The sequence below is a fragment of the Semicossyphus pulcher genome, unplaced genomic scaffold (assembly GCF_022749685.1).
Source record: "Semicossyphus pulcher isolate SPU_LCO1_2020_fin unplaced genomic scaffold, fSemPul1.0.p SCAF_20, whole genome shotgun sequence".
NCBI lineage: Eukaryota > Metazoa > Chordata > Actinopteri > Labriformes > Labridae > Semicossyphus > Semicossyphus pulcher.
Window position 1 is genome coordinate 11,267,089 of NW_027211694.1, and position 23,876 is coordinate 11,290,964.

General features: G+C 40.5%; 1 protein-coding gene across 3 annotated transcripts in view; it reads left to right on the plus strand.

The window, feature by feature from the left end:
• gramd4a (GRAM domain containing 4a) overlaps nt 1–23,876 on the plus strand; it is a 101,188-nt gene that overhangs the window by 12,553 nt on the left and 64,759 nt on the right. For all 3 annotated transcript variants that reach the window (XM_069670822.1, XM_069670824.1, XM_069670823.1), the window contains exon 2: nt 9,982–10,102. In XM_069670822.1, the coding sequence (XP_069526923.1) occupies nt 9,982–10,102 (121 nt within the window). The remainder of the gene's footprint in view (nt 1–9,981; nt 10,103–23,876) is intronic.

A 23,876-nucleotide genomic window follows, 5' to 3' on the forward strand; every position in this document is an offset into this window, starting at 1 on the left:
CTGTATGTCTGTCGCTGACATGTTTGCCTTGATCGGGACTCCTTTACGCTCCATAGGAGACAGACTTCGCTCAAAGCCCTCCCTCTCCATCCGTAAGCTGTTTCCAACTTCATTGCTCTGCTGATACAACAGAAAATAGACATGGCCTCTTCAAAGATTATACAAAAGGACTAATATGAATTCCTATTGCCAAACTTTTTCCAGTGGATCAGTGTTTTACCTGGACTAGTTGAATGTCAATGACCTTGTTTGCTTTGAGATCCATCATAGTATAGCTCCCATACTTGGCAGAATGTCCTAAAAATATAAGTGAGAACTTTATATATATATATATATATATATATACATATATATATATATATATATATATATACAGTGGGGCAAAAAAGTATTTAGTCAGCCACCAATTGTGCAAGTTCTCCCACTTAAAAAGATGAGAGATGCCTGTAATTTTCATCATAGGTACACTTCAACTATGAGAGACAGAATGGGGGGAAAGAATCCAGGAAATCACATTGTAGGATTTTTAATGAATTAATTGGTAAATTCCTCGGTAAAATAAGTATTTGGTCACCTACAAACAAGCAAGATTTCTGGCTCTCACAGACCTGTAACTTCTTCTTTAAGAGGCTCCTCTGTCCTCCACTCGTTACCTGTATTAATGGCACCTGTTTGAACTCGTTATCAGTATAAAAGACACCTGTCCACAACCTCAAACAGCCACACTCCAAACTCCACTATGGCCAAGACCAAAGAGCTGTCAAAGACACCAGAAACAAAATTGTAGACCTGCACCAGGCTGGGAAGACTGAATGTGCAATAGGTAAGCAGCTTGGTGTGAAGAAATCAACTGTGGGAGCAATTATTAGAAAATTGAAGACATACAAGACCACTGATAATCTCCCTCAATCTGGGGCTCCACGCAAGATCTCACCCCGTGGGGTCAAAATGATCACAAGAACGGTGAACAAAAATCCCAGAACCACACGGGGGGACCTAGTGAATGACCTGCAGAGAGCTGGGACCAAAGTAACAAAGGCTACCATCAGTAACACACTACGCCGCCAGGGACTCAAATCCTGCAGTGCCAGACGTGTCCCCCTGCTTAAGCCAGTACATGTCCAGGCCCGTCTGAAGTTTGCTAGAGAGCATTTGGATGATCCAGAAGAGGATTGGGAGAATGTCATGTGGTCAGATGAAAACCAAAATAGAACTTTTTGGTAAAAACTCAACTTGTCGTGTTTGGAGGAGAAAGAATGCCGAGTTGCATCCAAAGAACACCATACCTACTGTGAAGCATGGGGGTGGAAACATCATGCTTTGGGGCTGTTTTTCTGCAAGGGGACCAGGACGACTGATCCGTGTAAAGGAAAGAATGAATGGGGCAATGTATCGTGAGATTTTGAGTGAAAACCTCCTTCCATCAGCAAGGGCATTGAAGATGAAACGTGGCTGGGTCTTTCAGCATGACAATGATCCCAAACACACCGCCCCGGCAACGAAGGAGTGGCTTCGTAAGAAGCATTTCAAGGTCTTGGAGTGGCCTAACCAGTCTCCAGATCTCAACCCCATAGAAAATCTTGAAAGTCCGTGTTGCCCAGCGACAGGCCCAAAACATCACTGCTCTAGAGGAGATCTGCATGGAGGAATGGGCCAAAATACCAGCAACAGTGTGTGAAAACCTTGTGAAGACTTACAGAAAACGTTTGACCTCTGTCATTGCCAACAAAGGGTATATAACAAAGTATTGAGATGAACTTTTGTTATTGACCAAATACTTATTTTCCACCATAATTTGCAAATAAATTCTTTAAAAATCAGACAATGTGATTTTCTGGATTTTTTTTTCTCATTTTGTCTCTCATAGTTGAGGTTCACCTATGATGAAAATTACAGGCCTCTCTCATCTTTTTAAGTGGGAGAACTTGCACAATTGGTGGCTGACTAAATACTTTTTTGCCCCACTGTATATATATATATATATATATATATATATATATATACACATAATTATCAAACATACTCATCAAAGTAAATTATCACCTGGTGAGTCAGCACGCATGTCACCACCGAGTGTCACATCCCCACAAGCTATGGTGTCTCCAATTACGTCTTCCTGGTTTCTGTTCCACTGCCAGTTGATGGTGGGAAAGAGGAGCTTGGCCTGGTGTTTGTGGAAGGTTGTTTCCGAGATCCCTTGGATCTTGAAGGCATCCATGAACTAAAAGTAAAACAGCAAGAGTGATGTGATGTGATTTGTAATGTTCTACTGGGACAGAACCTGTTATTACTAATTTGGTCCTCTCTCGCCTTTGATATCTTGACAAATGATGAGCCTGTGAACAGAACAGCTTTACACAGTTGAAGCTTCCCTGCTGGTATGTTTTTCACCATTGGCTGGCTAGACCACTGGCGAAAGTACTCGCAGTGAGCACAACTCTGCCTCACATGCAGGAGTGTCCCAAGAACTGTTGTGGAGATGTCACAGCTCCAGGTGCAAATCGGACATGTTCTAAACAGCTCCATTATATTCTCTTCATAGACAATGTACTTGGTCATTGTATGAGGTGGCAATTCATTTGAGATACTATGAAGAGAAAAATGGAAAGACAGATAACATTGTTTTAATTATACATTATTAGAGTTAATATGCACCTACTTTTAACAAAAAGTTGAGTAAATAAACTAGACATGAGCCAAAAGTAGAAGGTTTTTCCTCTTGGGGAATGGCATGTAAAACTAAATTTTGCTGTTGGGTCATTGTAATGAAAATGTAAAATCTATTGTTTTCTATTAGCTTTTGCAATTCAATCATATTATATCTCAGTAGTATTTGAAGGGTAACAACAACTTTGTTATGTAATATGTATTGCCCTTACTGTTGATGGACTCAATTCAATATAAAAATCTATAAAGTCAACTTTATTGGACGCAAACGCCAGGAAACTATCCTCAGTAGTCTTGATAACGTGCAAAACTGCATGTCAAAGTAAAATATGAACTCATATTGTAATTTTACATTGATATTGATACAGCATAGTCCTTTATAATATCATATAATAATGCAACAACAGGAACATTCCTAAATAAAAGACTCATAACAGTGGCTGAAACTGTAAACCATAGCAGAAACAGCAGTAGTATTGTGAACTAAATCATTTACCTTGTAATGGTGGTGTCGGTGCCATCTAGCTGATAGCTTGAGTCATTAGTTGACACCTCACACCTTGGTCTTTTGACTGGGGTGGAGCTTGCCCTTGGAACCTCAGGGATTGCCAGAGCCTCAGGAACAGCCATGAGATTGCCCGTGTCACACTACACACTCCTGTTAGGAGTTCAGGCCTGAGTAGCTGTGCACAGAGAGAGGGCTTGACATTTAACTTTTATGTCCAATGAGCAGCAGTAAGCAACACAAAGAAAAATTTTAGAAAGAAAGATTTTAATGACATTGTTTAAATGACATGACAATAATACGGAGAAGCATATCATATGCAATGCTGCCCATTATAGCTCACCTTTGCTTTTCCTGTTAGGCTTCATGTTCACCTGTCCAGCGGCATGTTTGGTGCTGACTGGTTCCGTCTGGCATCCGATCTCTCTGGTCAGTTTGGGCTGCTATTTCACAATTATAGTTTATCTCAACTACTATTTCGATAATACTTGTGTTTGTGGCTGTTTAACGTGCAATTGTTGTAGTCAAATTGACATTCTAACCAACGGAACAATTCACTTAAACCGAGATACACAGCGCTGAATAATGGTATAGGCTAACGTTACCAACCAAGCATATTACTAACTCTCCTGAAAGGCGTTACAGCACAGCCTAATTATTGCAATATTCATTACTTTACCAGCCTATCGACAACCTTATAGGACAGCTAGATAACGTTAGGCAACGGAAAAAGGTGCACTTATAGACTGCGCCGTAAAGCCGTAAAGTAGCTATCAGTTACAGTAACGTTAGTCTTACTTTGCCAACGTAATTTTACCTTGCAAGAGTTGTTTCTGACCATATAGCATAAGCCAAGCTGTTATGTCATTGTTAATAAAATGCCTATTACAAACATACTCTTTGTACACTTACCTCCAAAGTCAGCGGAGTTGCTGGCGGCGGCAGATGTAGCTGCTGTGACTGTCGTCCTGTTGTCGGCACCGGTAGAACAACATCATACACTGCATCCGCTTTCTACATAGCCACTTTAGAAAAACCCATATCCACCTCCATGAGTTTGGAGAAACACTCTTTGGAAAAGTGACGGTTGCACAACCCAGCTCTTTGCTGGAGTTCACGGTCCGGTAGGCCCAATGCACGCAAAAACCGTGCCTCATTTCTAGGTCCTCTGGGAAAAAAGTGCAATCCGGAGGCGCTATTGCAACCGGGCATGTAACACTGCTGACCCATTCTGGCCACTAGCTAACAAATACTAACACTTATACAAATACTCACACTAATACAAACACTAACGCTAAATAAAGCTAACTAGCTAAGTTTCCTAAAAAAAACACTACGAGCTAAAGCTAACCCACAGCTTAAGTTTTCGAGCTAGCTAAAATTGGAAAAATGTAACAACTTAAGTAACTACTGCCTAAACTGCTAACTAACTTACTAAATACTATAAACTCACAACTCTAAAATTAACACTAAAATAACCTATTCTAACAGTACAATCTAACTACTCTTTCCGTTATAATCAATCCGCGCAATACTCTCTATCCACTTGACTCCCCACAGTTTGCTGAATCGGGTGACAGACTTTTTATATGGTTTGATGACGAAACCAGCGACCACATACGTCACAAGCGACCATGAGCAGCCCATAGAAAAATTCAATTGCAGTAGCCATGTTTCAACCTGTATAGGGCAGTCGCTATGCATAATTCTAACACAATTTGTAGAATTCCAACACTTTACACTCAAATGTGAAGATATGGACGTTAATTGATCGACAACACTACTAAATACCCATATACATATGTTTTCAGTGGTCTGGGGGTTTAGTTACTCTTTAAGTGTGCACAGCGTCAGCCGGTTTGTGTCCACAAAGGCTGAATAACAACCACCAGGAATGGAAAAACTGCCCATCCCTCCATTGCCAACTAGGCTTAAACTACAAAGACCAGAGAAAGAGAAATGAGGAATAGCAAGCTAAAAAGAAAGAGTTGGACCAAGACAGAAATAAAACGGGAGTAAACATTGAAGCTGCATTTCCGAGGTGGAGAGAGCTACGGGACCTGAAATGATTAAAAAGCGATGCTGAGTTAGACGGTTCTGCTCGACAGGTAATTACCAAGCAGCAACCTCCGGTGTTGAAAAATCGAGTGGCCACTTGAGGCTGGCTCCAGAAAACAAGAAATAACATTACAGCAGGTGGGAAAATGTCAATTTTTACAGCTGAAATAAACATGTTTACAGCCTGGTACAAAAAACGGTTTTGTTATAGATAGCTAATTTTATTGTTCAAGACTGTACAGGGGGTGAATTTTTTTATAACACACCCATTTTAATTATATTAAGCCTTAAATCATAGGGGCCGGATCACTTGATTGACAGGTGGATCCTGCTGGCTGTCTGCTAGACGTCAACACAGACACAGACACTGAGCTTAACTTCACCTGTTTGTGTTGTTGGAGACTTTTGGGGATCCAAAGTTTGGACAAATAATCTATCTCTGTGGGATTTATGGAACTTTATGGCCGTGCAAGATGTCTGAGCTCCAGTTTTTTGGTGAATTAAGTGTTACTGTATTGAAATATTTTTAGCACTAAGTAGCAGGTGTACTGTGCTCGCTTTAGCTGCTTGTTAGCCTGTACAGTGTTTATCAAACATGTATTTAATCGTCGGCCAGTAAATAGGAGTCAGAAGTTTCAGAGATTACAGCAGACTGCACTGTTGAGAAGATTGGTTATTTTAAGTGTCCCGTTACGTGTCGGCTCGCCGCTCTCTCACCGGGCGAGCGAGCAGTGAGTCCGCTACTTCTTTAGTCTGATAACTAAACACCTGCAGTCAGTCACAGACAGAATCTCCTCCTGGCAAACTAGCTCATACATTATTCATACAGTCTATGACTAATAACCGCTAGCTATGCTGAGGAGCATATAGCCTAGCTTCATAGCCGTAGCCGGCTGATTCATGCGGCCCGCCCATAGTCCTCAGCCATAGGCTGTAGCTCTGTCGCGCTCCGCCTCTTTGCCTGCCTCTGGATTAGCCGGCGCTGGCATTTCCAATATGGCGACCCCCAGCGGCGGCGCAATTTGGGCTTCAAGACGCTGCTTCAGAAACCAATGGGTGACGTCACTGAGACTACGTCCATTATTTATAATTACCCCAGCTTCATTTCTGCTGTATTTGTTTCACATTGCTAAGATGTCTGTGGTTACTGTGACGTTGTGTTAAGTTGGTGTTGTAGTCGGGCTAACGTTGTTGCTTGTTCTCAATGTGGCTACTGTTCAGCGTTGTATCATGGCGGAGTGGCTGAAAATATCTCTGAAGTGCGCAGGCAGTGTTACCGTTTCTCCTGATAGTTTTGTGTGCCTGTGCTCTCACGGCTAAATGTTCACAACATCAGTGAGACTGCTTAGTTGGAGCTGTTTTGTCCACAGTCTCTGTTAGCAAACTAAGAGCTAGAGGTTTTGCTAAATGGAATTGTAGATTACCGTTCACAGCAAAAACATTTCCGCTGGTCTGATGTGTATTTGCTTCGATAGTGTTGGTGGTGTAATACAGCGGCTGTGGTTGTTGTCATTTCATGTTTTTACATAGTGTATATCTGGCTCCTTAAGTTGCTTTGGTTACTAGCCTGCGCGCTCATGATAGCCTTCCCTGCGGAGAGGGCTTGGGGGCAGGACTGAGCGCCGCGGAGAGAGAGGGTGAGGGACCTGGAGGTTGTAATCTTTCAAATTTTGAAGCAACGCCCGCTCTCTTCTTCATCTTACCTACTGCAGCTTTAATAACACTTGGGATTTATTAGAGGGACTTAGAGGGAGGGAGCATGTGAATATGGACAGAGGTGCATACATTGGCGTAAGTATCGGCAGTGTGACCGGTGCAATGTGCCGGGGCCCAAGCACTTAGGGCGGCCCATGATGAACGTCCACTGCTGCCACTTTATCAAATATGTTGGGGGAAAGGTACATCAGGGCCGGCTCAAGGCATAGGCGTTATAGGCAGTTGACTAGGTTACCACTTTCTGGGGGGCGCTGGCTTGAGCCTCAAACATTTTTAATGAAGCCCCGATATTAAATTCAAGTCTACTGAAAGATTAACACCTTCACTCCCAACCTTTCTCTCTGTTCCGCTCACTTTAACCGCTACTATGCCTTTCCATCTCTCTTACTTTCTTGACCACTCACTCAGTGCGCACTTCCTGGCACAAGTTACAAGAGAGGAGAGATGTGTTCAGGTCCAGTTGAAAAAACTCACCTCAATCTTTTAATAGAGGAGAGGGTAAGAGGTGTTCTTTTGTCAGACAGACAGCATATAATAGAAAGGGAGGGGAAGAGAGACAGCAGCATATGATGGAAAGAGAGAGAGAGGAAAGAGACAAAGAAACTCTGTCTGAAAAGGTTTATTGAGTGTCTATGAATAAAGAAAGACCCTTTTAATATTACAGTAAACTGATGCATGAATCTCACTTGTTTCCGAACCTAGTCAATAAATGTTAAATGAAAGCAGTACACATTTTTAAATGTTAATGATTACTATAAAATTTAAATCTAATTAAAGAGTGCATAAAATTGCATCAAAAGAGAGCTTTTTATAAGGGAGAATCCCCCAGACCCCCCTACTGGGTTCTAAGGCCCCACAATGCTTAATGCTTAATAAATTTATCGCAATATTAAATGTAATAATCAGGTCTCTTCTGCATAACTGTGTTTCACACTGGCATGCAAAATTAAAAATGATGTTGTGTGGCAAAAAAAATAATAATTTCCCATTTGCAGTGGGGGCATCAGATTCTAAACACGCCTAGGGCACCAAAATGGCCAGAGCCGGCCCTGAGGTACACTTAGGGGGGCCCGTGACGAACGTCCACTACTGCCACTTTATCAGGAATATAGTTTTAAGATTTAAGATTGTCATTTTTTAAGATAAATTAACTTCACCAATCAGTTAGATCATGCATGTGATAGATATTTATACCACCCTTCTAATTGGTATGTTGGATTGGCAATACTGTCAATAGAGAACAGCAGAGCCAGAAATTTGGACTTGAATAGTTCTCGCAGACTGAGCACAAGGCCTGCATGATGAATAGGTGAGTACAGGTTTCACTTTGTTATTGAGTGGGGTAGAATTTAAATTTATATAAAGCTTCTGTGCTTTTCTTTTGGTCGCGTGTTTTATGCTTATCAACATGCAGTGTATGTCCAAAGCTATTTAGGATGTTTTGTAGTTTAAAGGAATAAGGCTGTGGTGGTTTGAGGCAGGCTGTTCGATAAGCGTGGATAAATGTGTCGCTACGGCTGCTGTCCGTGGTTCTGATCATTGGCTGGTGAAACTGTGTAATGTAAAAAGTCTGTCCATGAACTATTGTATTTTGGTCGTTGTATCAATTTAATTATGTACTGTATTTGATGTGCTAGAAAATACTGTGGGAAGATTGGAGCATCTAGACCGTTATGACTTTTTTTCTTCTGTAATTTTTGTTTTTTTTATTTTTCCAGTAGAAGTGGTTGTAAAGTGACTTGAGGGATTTAAACCATTTGTCTGTTGGGGTGGTTAGTAGCATAGAGAATAGATAGTTAACTTGGGGTAAGATTTTCATTTTAACTGTTGCGATTCTTCCTATTAGAGAGATTGACCTACGTTTGATAACAAGGAGGTTCTGAGTTGACTACATCATTAAATAACAAAGGTGTACTCATGATATGTATTGTCCTTGGACTAAAACCATTAGTGATTTTGAAAAAAAACAAAGCTGCCAAAATCCATACAAATAGCATTGTAGCCAACCCATTTCACTCCCACCCTCCACTCCCCTTATCTTTTTCATGTTCTCCTCGCCTTGTCTTTCTGCCTATTTAGCTTTCCTTTTATTTTATCCGCCTTTCTCCAGTCAATCCCCATACCCCTCTTCTCTTTCTATTTCTGTCTTTCAGTCCATATCCTTTTTTTCTCCATGACACACTTTTACAGGAGGTTCCTGTCTTTTTTTTTTTAAGTGCTTTTTATACAGGGACACTATCTCCTCTATGTTGCCTCACTTGCCTGTCTTGTTTGGATTTGGGCTCTTTCCAAAAGCACATTTTTCTCTCTCTTTTTCTATGTCTCTCGGTCTGTCTGTCTGTCTGTCTCCTCTCTTCCTCTCTCTATTTCACACATTGCGGTCTACTCAGGCTCACACAGAACATGCTGTTTTACTGTCAGGGAGAAGCTGCGTGCCTGCGTGCGTGCCTGTGTGCGTGCGTGCGTGCGTGCGGCAGGCAGGCAGGCAGGCAGGAGTATTCTTTTCAAGGACCCTTGCTGTAGTTGAGCAGCTATGCTCAACCTGCAGTGCTCATCATCCGTTAGCACAGCCATCTCTCCTCTCCTCCGGCTTCTTCTTTTTCTCTACCTGCATCACCAAGTCAACCCCTTATTCATCACATTTTATGCCTCATTCCTCTCTTCTTTCACATAGTCATCTCTCAATTATTGTCATTCATACTCCACCTACACACGTTTTGTTGCTAGTTTAGTGTGTTATAGCCCTTAGTCAGCATGGAGTGAGTCATCAGTGTTGCTGTAGTCAGAAGAGGGGATTCTCCTCTTTTTCACCTTCCTCCTCCTCCACTCCAGTTGGACTTATATCGGGAGAGGAAACATTAGCGTGAGTCACGGTACCATGCTAATCTTTGTGTATGTGTTAGGTACAAGAGAAAACAAGTAGAGATATTCCAATTCATCTATTTTGTCATCAAATGATTTTTAAACCTAACCTGAATTAACTTTTTGTCTGTGTTTTTGACTGAAAATGTTTGTGTGTGTGTGTTTACGTGCAGGCAGGTTCGGGGTCTCCAACCATGGCTACGGCCATCCAGGACTTCCAGAGGTCAGAGGCAGACAGACTCAATGAAGTCAAAGGTCACCTGGAAATTGCCTTATTGGAGAAACACTTCCTACGTAAGAATGCACATACACACATTGTTTGTGAAGGTTCTCAGTCATCCAGGTCATGGTAATCAAAGCTTAATCCAAAAGGCAACTGGACTTGGTTGAAGTCGTTAACACCCTCTGGGTTTGGTGGTTTCAGCTGTTTAGGCAGATAATTCAAAACTGCATTGTATGTGGGTGATGGGTGGTGTCTTAGGCCAGTGGTTCCCAACCTTTTTTCCTTGGAGCCCCCCCTGCTTGTATCTAAAGCTGCTTTCCCACTGGTTAAAAAAAACGACTCTGTGATGACTCTGCAGTATACCCGGGTAATTATCACCTCGGCTCCGATTTGCATTGATGGAAACACAAAACCTGCATCAACACGCTGATCTCCTACCCCTGTCCGGCGCGATGCTATGCTCCTGTGACCGGTGGACCTCTGCGTTGTCTTGTGTTAATGAGGCTTTGACACCGGGACTCTTTCAGTGAATTTATTCTGCCACTGGTAAACAGAATGACAGACAGAACCTCCGTTACATCTCCCAGCTCGCTCCAGCTCCTCCCTCCCACAAGGGAATTTTACAAAAGGTGAGGATATAACATTAAACATGGCTAAAGAAAACTACATACAAAACAAAGCATACCTGGGGAACAGAAAGACAGACAGAACCTCTGTTACATCTTCCAGCTCGCTCCAGCTCCTCTACAGACAAAATTTAAATCATACAAGATAGCTTAAAATGGCGGCCCGCAATTTAGCTTAACGTACCGCGCAAGCTAGCTCACGGGTGACACATTTGACATTTACAGGATTTTCAAATTAAATGATCACATCGACAAGTAACAATAGACACGGACAGACATTGTAGGAAATAAAAATATACAAAAAGAATACCATAAATAATAAAATAGAGAAGACAATAGCTTTATAACAATAGGGAATTTTACAAAAGGGGAGAGGGGAGGGTGCCAAAAGGAATATAAAACAAAAACCAAAGAAGAAGAAACAGAGAAGAAGGAGGAGCCATATACAACAGGACCAAATGGAGTGCTGAGGTACTCTCTTTCACACACTCAACACCAGGTATATTTTGTGTAATTATAAACAGCAACAGATATTCATGACCCTGTTACACTCCGTCGGTAACTTCTGTGACTCCTTGTCATGTTAGCTACAAATTCCGCCTGTCTCCGTCCAAACAGCGCATGAAAATCGTTCCGAATCTGTTGGTGCAGAGTTTGATACATAGGCTGAATGAGTAATAGATACAATAGACCTAACCATCGTAACATCTTCACTGTTTACTAACCCTGTTTCGGGCACGTTTGTAACGTCAGATGGTGATGCAGCAGAAAAGAGACCAAAAGCAGGATACTCCCCTGGCAATGGGAATACAGGCAATCAGCATCGATAAGCGGGTCTTCCCGGGTCTGAAAAACCTGCGTCAATACGCTAATTTTGTTGGGAAAAGGCTGAGCCCCCCTAGCCCACACACGTACAACAAAACAATAAAGAGATTAATTCCAAATCCTGGCAAAATTAACACCATTCATCTTATAGTTCACAGAGGTGTGGCCTCCAAAGTAGCTACTAGATTTGAATGAGGACCAAAAATATATTTTTTTTAATAGTTGAACACACTTTTAATTATCAAGTCAGTGTTTTTTAATGATTTTATTTAACATGTGAAAATCAAATTTTGACAATCTCAGTGCAGACCAAGCCTCGCACGTCCACAACCACCTTTGGTGCCCCCCTAGATTGGGAACCACTGTCTTAGGCCACCACATCTGTTAAGGGATGTTTTTTCAAACTAAAACTATATGGCTTCCTTAACACCTCTTTCAAAGCGATCTTCTCTGGCCAGTATGTGAACTTTGCTGTCTTCAAAGGAGTGGTGTTAAAGACTGTCATACTAGGTCAACAGCCCAGGTTATCAACTCTCACTTGATGACACTGTCTATTACTAGTTAATGACCTTAAAGTTCAAATCTCAAATATTTCAGTTGCGTGCTCTTGAGCGCCACCCACTGGCGATAATTGCTAACTATGGGAACACACCTCCAGATTTAACCAGACGTCCACGGCTGGCTATCTTTGTCATGGTTCTAACTCTAGATTTTCCTTGCTTTTGTTTGTAGATTGTTTGACTTAATCTGAGCGTTGAATTAGTTTATTTTTCTTCGGATTTTGACTTATTTTTGAAGTTGTATCTGTAGTCATCGATCTTTTCTTTGTTTGTTCAGCCATAGTTTCCTCGTGATGCTTACAGAAACCGGTAGTGCAGCCACTTAGCTCCGCCTACACTCTCTGACAGACCAACGACTGCTGGGTGATAGGAAATGCGTCACTGGGCACCACTTGTGATTTTTCCTGCGAATGTCGCCACAGACACCCAGTCCATAAAAATGCAATACTGCAAATGCAAAAGCTTTCATCAGTTGGTCATAGGCTCAAAAACCATTGCGTTATCTCGGTGATAGATAGTGACTTAAAAGACATTTATTTAAATGAAAACGTTCAAGATTGTTACTTTAAAGATGCTTATATTTCTAGCTACATCCACAAGTCAGTTTAACTGAAGAAGCCGTTTGGATAAGAGGTGAAACACCTTCAAGAACAACTAAATCCAGTTGCCTTTTGGATTAAGCTTAGGTAATACACCGTTCACAAATCTGCACCCTAGTCCTGGGCCGGATCACATGTTGTTTGCTGGCAGTACAACATGATACATAAACATGATAAATAAAATAACATTGCTAAATACAAGGGTTTGATCCTTTATAACCTTACAGCTACGCTACCTCCCAATTATAAATGTAAACTCTCATTTTCACAGAAGCAAGTGAACTCGATATTATAAAGAGAAACAAATAACTGAACATTGTTGAATGCATATACTGTATAGGAGCCATAGATCATTGGCCATTAGATCATTTTCCTCGCTGACGGTCCCTTTCCTTTGCTGCTTTTTCTGCGAAAGTCACACCCAGTCTATAATTCTGCAAATGCAAAGGTTTTCATCAATGGGCCATAGGCTCAATCACCATTGTGTTACCTCATTTGGCGACAGATAGTGACTTAACAGGCATTTATTACTTTGAAGATAAAAAATATATATATATTTAAGAAGCCTGCATTGTTCTAATTTAATTAATGCTTTTCTGTGCGATTTCCAGACCATTTCCACCCCAACCTTTTGTGTTTCTCTTCTCAGCCATTGTGCTCTGGTTTATGAATTTTTTCAGTTTTTTCCTCTCTCCCATATAATCGCTTAAGACACCCCTGGTCTGCATTTGCATCCCATCCCCTATTATCCTGACACCTCCCTCTTTTTTAAATATCCTCTAGAGCTATCTTTGCCTTTTTCTCATATTCCAGCTTAGTTTAGCTTTCATATTCTGCCTGCCGTTTTTTGCTTTCCTTATCTAGATTATTCTCACCTCTTATTTTTTTTATTTATCCTTTTGAAATGTGCTTTTGATTTCCCTTTCCCTTTATACTCTCTCTCTGTCAGACATGGCAGTTGGCTGTTCTGAGATTCCTCTGAAATCTGACAAACACATGTACGCCCTTAGGGCCTGTGTCCATTACCGGAACCTCAATTTCAGAGGGCCTACTGTTGCTAGGTTATGAAAGTTGTCTGCAATTCTGCTTCCCTCGGTAGTGATCGGCAAGTCTGTTTTGAGTTGCTCTGAATGCTTAATATTTGCTTTTATTCGAGATAATCTTACAAAGAATAATGTCCTGGCGTTAGCAGCAGCTCTAGACAAGAAAATTGTACCCATGAAAAACGAAAGGATTAGCTTCTCCTCCGCTATTGTTGTTGACAAAGTTGATATCTTGATACCCGCACCCTTATTGATTTTGATTGGTCGGTGAGGGAGAAATGAAATACCTTTTAGTATTCATTGAGAAAGCTTGGTAGTCCCTATTGGTAATGTTTTTTTGTGCTTTGTAATTTTATTCTGACTTGCCATAAAATCCTGAATATAAGTCGCACCAGAATATAAGACGCAGTCTGTTTTTGGAAGTTTCCCAGAGGGAAAAAGGTTTTCTACAGCTATTTATTAATAAAAACATGTATTTTCATTTAAAACATACTCAAAACACACACAAATTACAGCCTACCATCTGTTTTCGCCATGTCGAGTTTGCAATCCTGCTAGCTCCCGGTGCCGTATCTGACAGCCAACGGTAATGTTGATTGTTGAGAGGGTGGCGGCTGCAATGGCACAGTTTGCTGTTAGGTAAAGCTCATAAGGTAAAGATTGGGGTGAAACAAAAAGTCAAATACACAACCCAATTATGGATATGACATTCTGTGAAAAGACTCACTATGGTCTGCACTTTGGAAGGAATTACATATTATTGAGATTTTAATCCTGGTTCAATTGTCAACACCACTGATAACTGGTGGTAACAGCATACTGCAGGCCCCATAATTCTGGGGTAATCCATTCAACACTTTGTGAGATATAAAACAGAACTTAAACGGATGCATCCGTTTACAACACATACAAAAAAAGCACATCTGGTTTTAAAGACGTCAGTCTAGGGCTGTGCTATATCATATCGTTCAGATTATACCGGTATAATTTTTTAACGTGATAAGAAAGTGTCATATCGCGATATCAAAGATGTAAATTTGCAAGAAAATTGCTATGGCAAACAAGATGCGTATTGCTTTTCCTGTTCATTATAGAAGCACCACTTTAAATCAATACGAGCATGAGAGATGCCCGTCAGTCCGTGTGAACCCCACTCGTGCATGCTCGGCGTATGTGAGTGTGGAGAGAGCGTGGCAGAGAGCAGACTTCAGTGTTTCATAGATTGCAAGTACAATTGCATTTTAATGCAAAGAGAGGGGCCATTGTCATTGCATGCTGCTTCGGAAAACACCAGAAAACATTGGTGGCAGTGACGTGATGCCTGTAAGCATTAAAAAGTTTTCCGAATACGCGACGCATACTTTAATGGGCTTAATGAATGAACAAATCAACAAATTACTTTTAATAAAGCCTACATTGTGCGTTTCTTCTTTATTTCTCTTGCAGATTACCATCTAACTGAAATGTCCAGCATGGCCATATATCGAGTAATAAGGCGGACAGCTTCGCAATTTACTGATTTAAAGATGAACAACATACAGGGACAGTTGATGCAGTGGCAGATCAAAAACCTCTTACTAATTAAAGTAAGAAGAGAGTCTAAGCATATCACAGCTTGTAGTAGCAGGCTACAGCAGTGTTTCTATGTTGTAGATCCAAACGTGAACACTGACTGTGTGGGCACAGAGTGGGATAAAATGTGTAAAAGGCCCAATTCTCCTTTGAAAATGTGCCAGAAGCAACCAAATTTGAGCTTTTATGGCCAAAATTTTCCCCCAGACCCCCCTAGTTCATTGGAAAAGAAGGGACATTGTCAAAGCACTTTATTTTGTTTGCATAAATAAATGCTGCTGCCTGAAATCACAACGAAAAAATTATTCAGTTTTCTTTTTTTTATATCGTCATCGCAAAATTTTGTGAAATATAGTGATATAATTTTTCGGCCATATTGCCCACCCCTACATCAGTTAATAATTCACTTTCACCATCATGCCACAAACAACCAGTCTTATTTTCATTTAAAGACAGTATAACAAAACTGTAAATGAGCCTTTGCATATCTCACACATTAATGCCATCCTAAGCAGATCATCTGCCGTCAATTGGTCCACTCCTTATCAGTGCACCAGTGAGCTCCTCTCCCCTGCTGGTAGAAATTGTTCTGACCATCTGATAGTTTGAGGTAATCCTTGCTGATTGCCATGCATTGATACTGAGTTCTAATTGTGCAGTGATATTGATTGCCGTGCTTAAGTTTTTGTTAAAGTCTGTATTTTGTTGTATTTGTATATGTTTTTTTCTTAATAGTTATTTATGTCGACATAAATAACTATTAGTTAGGAGTCAGTTGTTATTTATTCAATAGTTATTTTCAATAGTAACAAGTAACCAATGACTTAAATCAAATGTTTAAAAAAAGAAAAGATTAAAGCTGACCTATAGAAATGGAAAGATCTACCTGTCTCTCTAATTTGTGATTTAGTGAGTTAACATTGTTAAGATGACTGTCCTACCCAAAGTTCTTTATTTGTTGCAGTCAATTCCACTTAATTGCCCACCAAGTTTTTTTCACTGAATCAAATAATTACAAGAGTTTTGTGCTCTCATGAACATGCTAGGATTAAGTTAACAACATTGCAAGCTCCCTTAAATAAAGGATGTCTGAACCTACCCAGAAACTATATTATTTGGCTAGTCAATCTCGTAATATCTGGTGTTGGCTTAACAGCGAGAAAGTATCTCTCCCTGGATGGATCCTACTGGGAAATATTATAACACATCCTACTCCTTTAGATGTTATCCCCTTTATTGACACTGTAAAAAACCTCTAAGCTGTCACTACAAACCAGGTCATATGTCACACATTTAATTGCTGGAAAGAATCAATCAAACTTACAGGTGCCCAGAACAACTTGTTAAAGAGCACCCCTCTGAGGAACAATCCTCTTGTCCCTTAAGAAATTAAAGATAGAATCATTGATAATTGGAAAAATAAGGGAATTAAAGAGACCTGTGTAACGACAATGTTTTTGCAGATTTTAAATTTCTTAGTGAAACATTTGTCATACCACCCTCTAATTTTTATAAATACTTACAAATAAGGAACTGGGTCGAAATGAAAAGTCCCAGGTTCCCCCATATTGCGGAAACACCAACGGAGAAAATGTTTAGTTCTACCAAATCACCAACAGGCCTCATATCTAAGATGTACGCATTCCTAAGTAATGAACTGAAAGATTAACAATGCATGAATGGCAGTCACTACTTCAGAGGACTCAAAAAACTTACCTAATACAAAACATAGATTAATCCAGTTTAATATCTTCTATAGAATATATTATACACCATACAGGCTATACCAATACAGCCATGAGACAACCCCCTGCTGCCATAGATGCAACAATAAAATGGGAGACCTATCATATATTTTGGAAATGTGAAAGATTGAAGAACTACTGGAATTGTATATTTGACCAACTATCTAAAATCTTTCTAAAAGAACCGAGTTTTTCCCACAACAATAAGGCCCAGAAAAGTTGGTTACCTAAAAGAATGCTTTCCTGTAGGATAAGTAAAATATGTTTGCTAGGAAATAGTACCATAGAAACCATGGAGTGTGAGTTGCTTTTGCACTTCTTTCTTTAATGGTTCATCTGCATTTAAACCAAGAATTTTATTTGGATTTCTTTCATACTTTTAGTGAATGGACTTTTGGTGTATCACACACACACACACACACACACACACACACACACACACACACACACACACACACACACACACACGCAGACACACACACACACACACACACACACACACACACACACACACACACACACACACACACACACATACACACACTCTCACTCCCACACCCTCCCTCCCCCCTTCTCTATTTCTCTCTCTCTGCTGCTTAAAATAAAGCTCGGGCCCAGGCTGCATGCACAACCAACCACACTGCCTAAGTATATTGTCAACTGCCTTTTCAGGTGGCATGAGTTTCCATTCCAAATGGTTTGTGTGTGTGTGTGCATGCAATGACCCATGGCTTTTCCCTTGGCATTTTGTTGTGACTGAACAGTGCTATTCTGGGAACACTTAATTGGTTAATATGTAATCATGTGTAAGTGATCGTGAGATCCCATAGACGGGGATAACATACATTCACATACAGTATGCTGCAAGGTTTTGGTTGCCATTTGCTTTATTATGATTCTGTTTCCTTTAGTTTTTCTTCTCTTTTCAGTTTCCTTTCTCTCTCCTCTTTAGGTCCACATATGCTTATATTCTCTCATCTATACATCCTTGTCATTTCTGCCTCCTCGTGTTCGTGCATATGCAGAAATTACACAACAGGGCAATCAGATATGTTTAAAGTGCTAGGAGTGTGCTTTTAATATGTCTTTCGAGCTTTCTTGCAGACATTTTTAATTTTTTCATCTGTTAAAAATTCTTATAAATGCTTTTATTCACATTGTTCTGTTGATAAGCTTTAGTAATTCAAGTACGGGGAGTAATTTAATCCCAGGAAAATACCCACATACTTCAATTGATCCCGAGCTATGGAGATAGTTTTGGCTTAATTTGTTTTGAGATCCTCCTGCTGAGACATCTTCAATTCAATTTTTTTTGTAGTGCAAAGCATTGAAAGCTTTTCATATAGAAAGAGTCAATGACAGTATGTCTACTTATGTATCCATGAAAGATAATTCACAAACCTAGAATGAACTACAGCTCCTGCTTAACTGTCCACGGTGAGGATTTTTGGTTTATCTACAATTACAAAAATTCTGCTTTGGCGGGATAAAGCCATGTTACTATGGGTACTATAGCAGGCGTGTGCATTTCTTTCCTTTAAGACGATCCAATACACATCTAGATACTTGAGCTGCGATACAAATCATGGGCGAAACATCTTACTGAAGACCAATTTAGTGCAATTCGATTTGAATGATGATGATGCAATTTCATAATATTTTCCATTATAAATGAAGTTAGACTCATTCTATAAAAGAGGCTCCGCACTCCTTCAAATAGACATATTTTATTATAGAGCATAGAAGTTTGTTTTTCTTTGTCCCTAATTATTTGACTGGGGATAGCACCTAAAACTTTTGGCGTTTTCACACCTTCCTTTTTTAGTTTGGTTGACTCGAACCCTGGAGCATTTACCCCCTTGGTGCAGTTCGTTTGGGCAGGTGGGAACAAAGCAATCGCACCAGGGTGCGGACCAAAACAACTGGACGAGACCTTGTTGAATAGGTGGTCTTGGTCCAATTACAAACAAACTCTGCTGCAGTCCGTCTGTGATAAGAACGCAGTCCGACCTAGTTCCGATCCAACTGCTGGAAGCATGGCGCACTTTTGGATTAAAAAAGCTCCTGTAGCCAGCTGCGCTGTGCATACATTATATACACTAGGCACACAGTGGCTGCACTTTAGATAGGATATTATTTTCATTAATTTTATTTCTGACATTGTGATAGATGTTTAATCTGTTACATTTAATGCAAAGTGGGACACATGTATTTTTGTTTACAATGCAAATATGATCACCAAGATTGTGATGTTTGCACACAGTTAACAGGCAGGCTGTTTGCACTTCTCGTTGCGGCTGCACTTCTCTCATTAACTTTATTCCTGACATAGCCATTTCGTCCGAAACATTACCAATGCACAGTTGTTTGATTTTGCATAACTCTCACTCGTCATTTTGGATGTATTGTGTTTTTGCTGGGCGCTGTCCAGTGCTGCCAGGTGCTGAAGTCTCTCACCTTGACACGTGAAACTTTTTTGTCCTTGCCTTTAGTCAGTTATTTTAAGCTTTTAGCTATTTTTTTGAATAACCTTAGGCCAAATTCAATTAAAAACTACATTGATATTGAATGTGCTGTGTACCAGAGCTGTTGTTATTAGAAAAACAAACTTGCTAACTCTAATAAAGTAACTCTAATGTCATGAGAATCGTTTATTTTCTTAGCACCCCCATGTATTGGAAAACATGCCTGGGCCTAACGAATCAAGCTTTACCTGAGTCATCTTCGGTTTAACAGTTGGAAGGTTAGAATATCGTTGTACATGCTCAATATGTGCTTCCTTTCTCCTCTTCAGCCGACTGAATGTAGCACGTCTTCTTCGCGTAACGTGAAGTGTTACAACCCCGTTTAGGGGGTGAGAGTTGTGAGGGAAATTCTCCTCCTGAAGATAATTTGTGAAGAACAAGCAAACTCAATGTTATGAATCAAGTCTCTTTACTTACATTTTACATGCAGCATGGAGAGAAGTACAGCAGTTCTCTCCCTTGCTTTTGCAGTGTTCAAGCTTATATACAACATCAACAACCCCGTACCCCATCCCCACATGGTACTTCACTCAGCCACATGGCCTTCATCAGCAAGATAAGATGATCCTTATCTGCTCTCCAGGGGAAACCAGGGGAAACCGGGGTTCACCAAGTCAACGTCATAAAATAAATTGCCCCCCCATATAATTTTAAATTTAGAAGAGTTACCCCCTTGGTGATCCCTGGAAAATTCCCACAGAGTGCAACATATAGGCAACAGTAGACAAACAATGAACAGTTTATTTGCAATAACAAATAATCTTATGTACAACAAATCTTATGTACAATGTACACAAGACAAAATAAATGGATGAACGAAGCTCAGGCTTCAGGGTGAATCCAGGCCAAAGTAATAAACAAAACGAAGTTACCGAAAACCCAGAGAAAAACTAACTAATCCCTAGGGGAAAAAAAGGCAAATAAAAGACATGAACTGAACCTGTCTCCCTAACTTGGTAAAACATGAGAAAAGTTGTTAACAAAAATGCCGATTCACCCCTACTGCTTCAAAAGGAATTAAGTAACAAAAACTCAGCCCAAAGCTAGCACAAAAACTAATTCCAAACGTATTCAAAACTAACTCAACACAGTTCAAAATATCAGTCAAAAATACAGCAAAGTGCGAGTTTCACATACACGCACACAGCGCTCTGTGCGAGTTTCAAATACACGCACACAGCGCTGTTCTGCCCTGCCAGTTCCAGTTTTGTCTTTGTTATGCCTCTGCTACCACCTCCAATGCTGGCTGGATGCTAGCTGGAATGGGTTCCGCCTCTGGCCCACCATTCCGCCTCAATCCCACCTTGGCAGTGTAAAAGGGGCTCTAGATTCTTAGAAACGTTTAATATTTTGGTCCTTTTTTCTTTGTTTCTAGTATATGCAAGCATCCTCGTTGCTGCTCAGATTTTGCCATGCCAACTCACCAGTTGACAGTTAAAATTGCTGCTGTTGTACTTAATTACTTAAGCATACAAACAGACAGACTTTTGTAAAGTTTCCCTTCCATCATGTAAAGTTCAAATGCCTCCGTGAGGAACACTAACTTTACTCTTGTAAAAGGTTAAAGGTGAGAGTCAGAGTCTTGCAAGATTGGAGACGCTGAGCATAGTATGCAGGATTAGCAGTAGTAGTAAACCAATTTATATTGGGGATGCACCGATCAAAATTGGCTATTATGGGCTCTAATTAGGTGATCGGTGATTGGCCGATTCACCCCCTCCAGCTGATCAATGAGAAAAGATGCAACCTCCAGAGGATCGAACTGATTCTTTTTCCTGTAAAGCCCCATGCATTTTAAAATCCTTTTTAGTGTACTCATAGGCGCCGATCCCGTGGGTGCTCTGGGGCCCGAGCACCCTAGGAGATTGCCGTGCCAAACTCTATGTCGTGGTAGTTTCTAGAACAGACAGCAAAGATCAGGAATGAGAAGACTGACAACAGGAAAAGCAACAATTTTATAACACTTGCAAGTGGACACATTAACAAACAAATGTTTCTGGCTGAATGCGCACAGTAACTTTCTTTAGTCTGCCTTTTATACATGCAAGTACATTATTCACTCAAACACCTGTAGGTTGTACATCACTTCTTCTCTGACACAAATCCAAAGTTACACAAAGACCTCAATTTCTAGCCATAAGAAAATCTAAAGCCATTTCACGTTTAAGTAAAGTCATCCTATTTGAACATTGCACTTTACTAGGGTTTCCCACACGCTCGGTCCCCAAAGCACCCACAGGATTGGCGCTTATGGTCGTAGTATATTTGGCGACCCATTTTCGCCCTCCGCGATCGATTAACTAGTGGCACTGGGCAATCTCCCCTCATTCTAGCCCCTCCCCACGTGTTAGTTCTGATATTGCAGGGAGGTTTCAGCCTACTGAAAGTCACACATGCTCTGCAAACTTGAAACTGAAAGAGACGCACACGTGTTTATTGTTTGAAGAGGGGTAGGGCTGACCCGAATTCATTAAAGCTTCAGTCATTACAGTTACAGTTACTATAATATAAAGTACGTCTCTCCACATGCTGTGAATGACACGAGCAGGAGCTGTTACCTTCAATCAGTTCATAGCTTATAAAAAGGCAGTGTGGAGGACACAGATGTTTAATAACGTCGATCTGTGTAAATCATGCAGATCTTTCTGTCTGTCTGTCTGTCACTGTTGACAGAGACCCCAGTCTGCTTTGTATACTGTATTTCACACAGAGCTGTAGAGGATCATCTTCAAACTAAGTTGTATATCCCGTCATCGCTTCAGTCCGTGATCACCCGCTCCCTCCCTCAGTGCTGGTGCTCTCCCCCTCTCAGTGCAGAATAGTTTGTGTTATATGTTTGTCCAATACATAGAGCCCCATTTACTTGTTGAATATGATCACAGAGCCTACAGGTTTCAGCCCGTAGATTTGTTTATTTGCATTATAACATAAAACTTATCACGTTATAACATGACACTGATCTTTTTTATTTATTTTGGCGTAACAGCAATACGCTTCCGTAACAACTAGATGAGGTTGTCCACTGCAGGCATTATAAACATGTGAGCCTGTTGTTAAAGTTCCTTGTTGGCACTTGAAGGTCGATCAGGCCTGATTAAATATCAATCAATCAATCAAATTTTATTTGTATAGCGCCAAATCATAACCAGGGTTATCTCGAGACACTTTACAGAAAGAGCAGGTCTAGACCGACTCTTTGTTAAGTTATTTAAAGAGAGGCCCAACATGAATCCACCATGAGTAGCACTTAGCAATTCAGCACATTGGCAAGGAAAAACTTCCTTTTAACAGGCAGAAACCTCGAGCAGAACCAGACTCATGTTGAACAGCCATCTGCCTCGACTGGATGGGCCGAAAATGGGATAGAAGGAGATGCAGGATAGAGACAGGCAAAGAGAGCAACAACAACATATGTTCTTGTTACCACAACAACATATGTCCTTGTTACATGAACAACAACAGACACATACTTATGGTTACAATGCCAATAATAGTGGTAGACTAGGGTGAAGATTGGCTAAATAAATAAATAAATAAATAAATAAATAAATAAATTAGCGAGAGAAGCAGAGTAATGATAAAGGCTGAGGTAATCGTAATTGTAACAGTTGAAGTCAACAGGTCTACTATTAGCATTAGCAGCAACAATAATGATACTATGGGGAAGGCTGATGTTAGTAGTTGTTGCAGTCGAGCAGGTCCACAGCAGCAGGTGGTCTGCAGCAACGATCCTCAGGAACCTTCAAGACAAGGGAGCACAAGAACTCCCGGGAAGATATGTGGTTAGTAATGTTAATGGGACCAGAAGATACAGAGTTAATGAGCTGCATTAATATGACAGAGAGAGAGAGAGAGAGTCAGAGAGAGAGAGAGAGAGAGAGAGAGAGAGAGAGAGAGAGAGAGAGAGAGAGAGAGAGAGAGAGAGAGAGAGAGAGAGAGAGAGAGAGAGAGAGAGAGAGAGAGAGAGAGAGAGAGAGAGAGTCAGAGAAGCTTGGTGTGTCAGATCCCCCCGGCAGTCTAAACCTATAGCAGCATAACTATGGGCTAGTCCAAGCCTGAGCCAGCCCTAACTATAAGCTTTATCAAATACAGCTTTTTGTTTAACTGTTTAAAGAGAATGGGTTCATTTGTTCTTAAAACTTGTCGTTTTTTAACTGGATAAACAGAATACTTTTCCGCTCTTACGTTTTTATGTGTTTGGGATTTGTTATTAATTTCTATATTTTTGTCCAATTGTTATCCTTAACATTGTTAGGTTAAGTTTTTCAGAGCTGTCTCTTGTGGACACAGTTGATACAGAGAGCCCTATTTACTTGTTGTTTAATATGATTGCATAGCCTACAGGTTTCA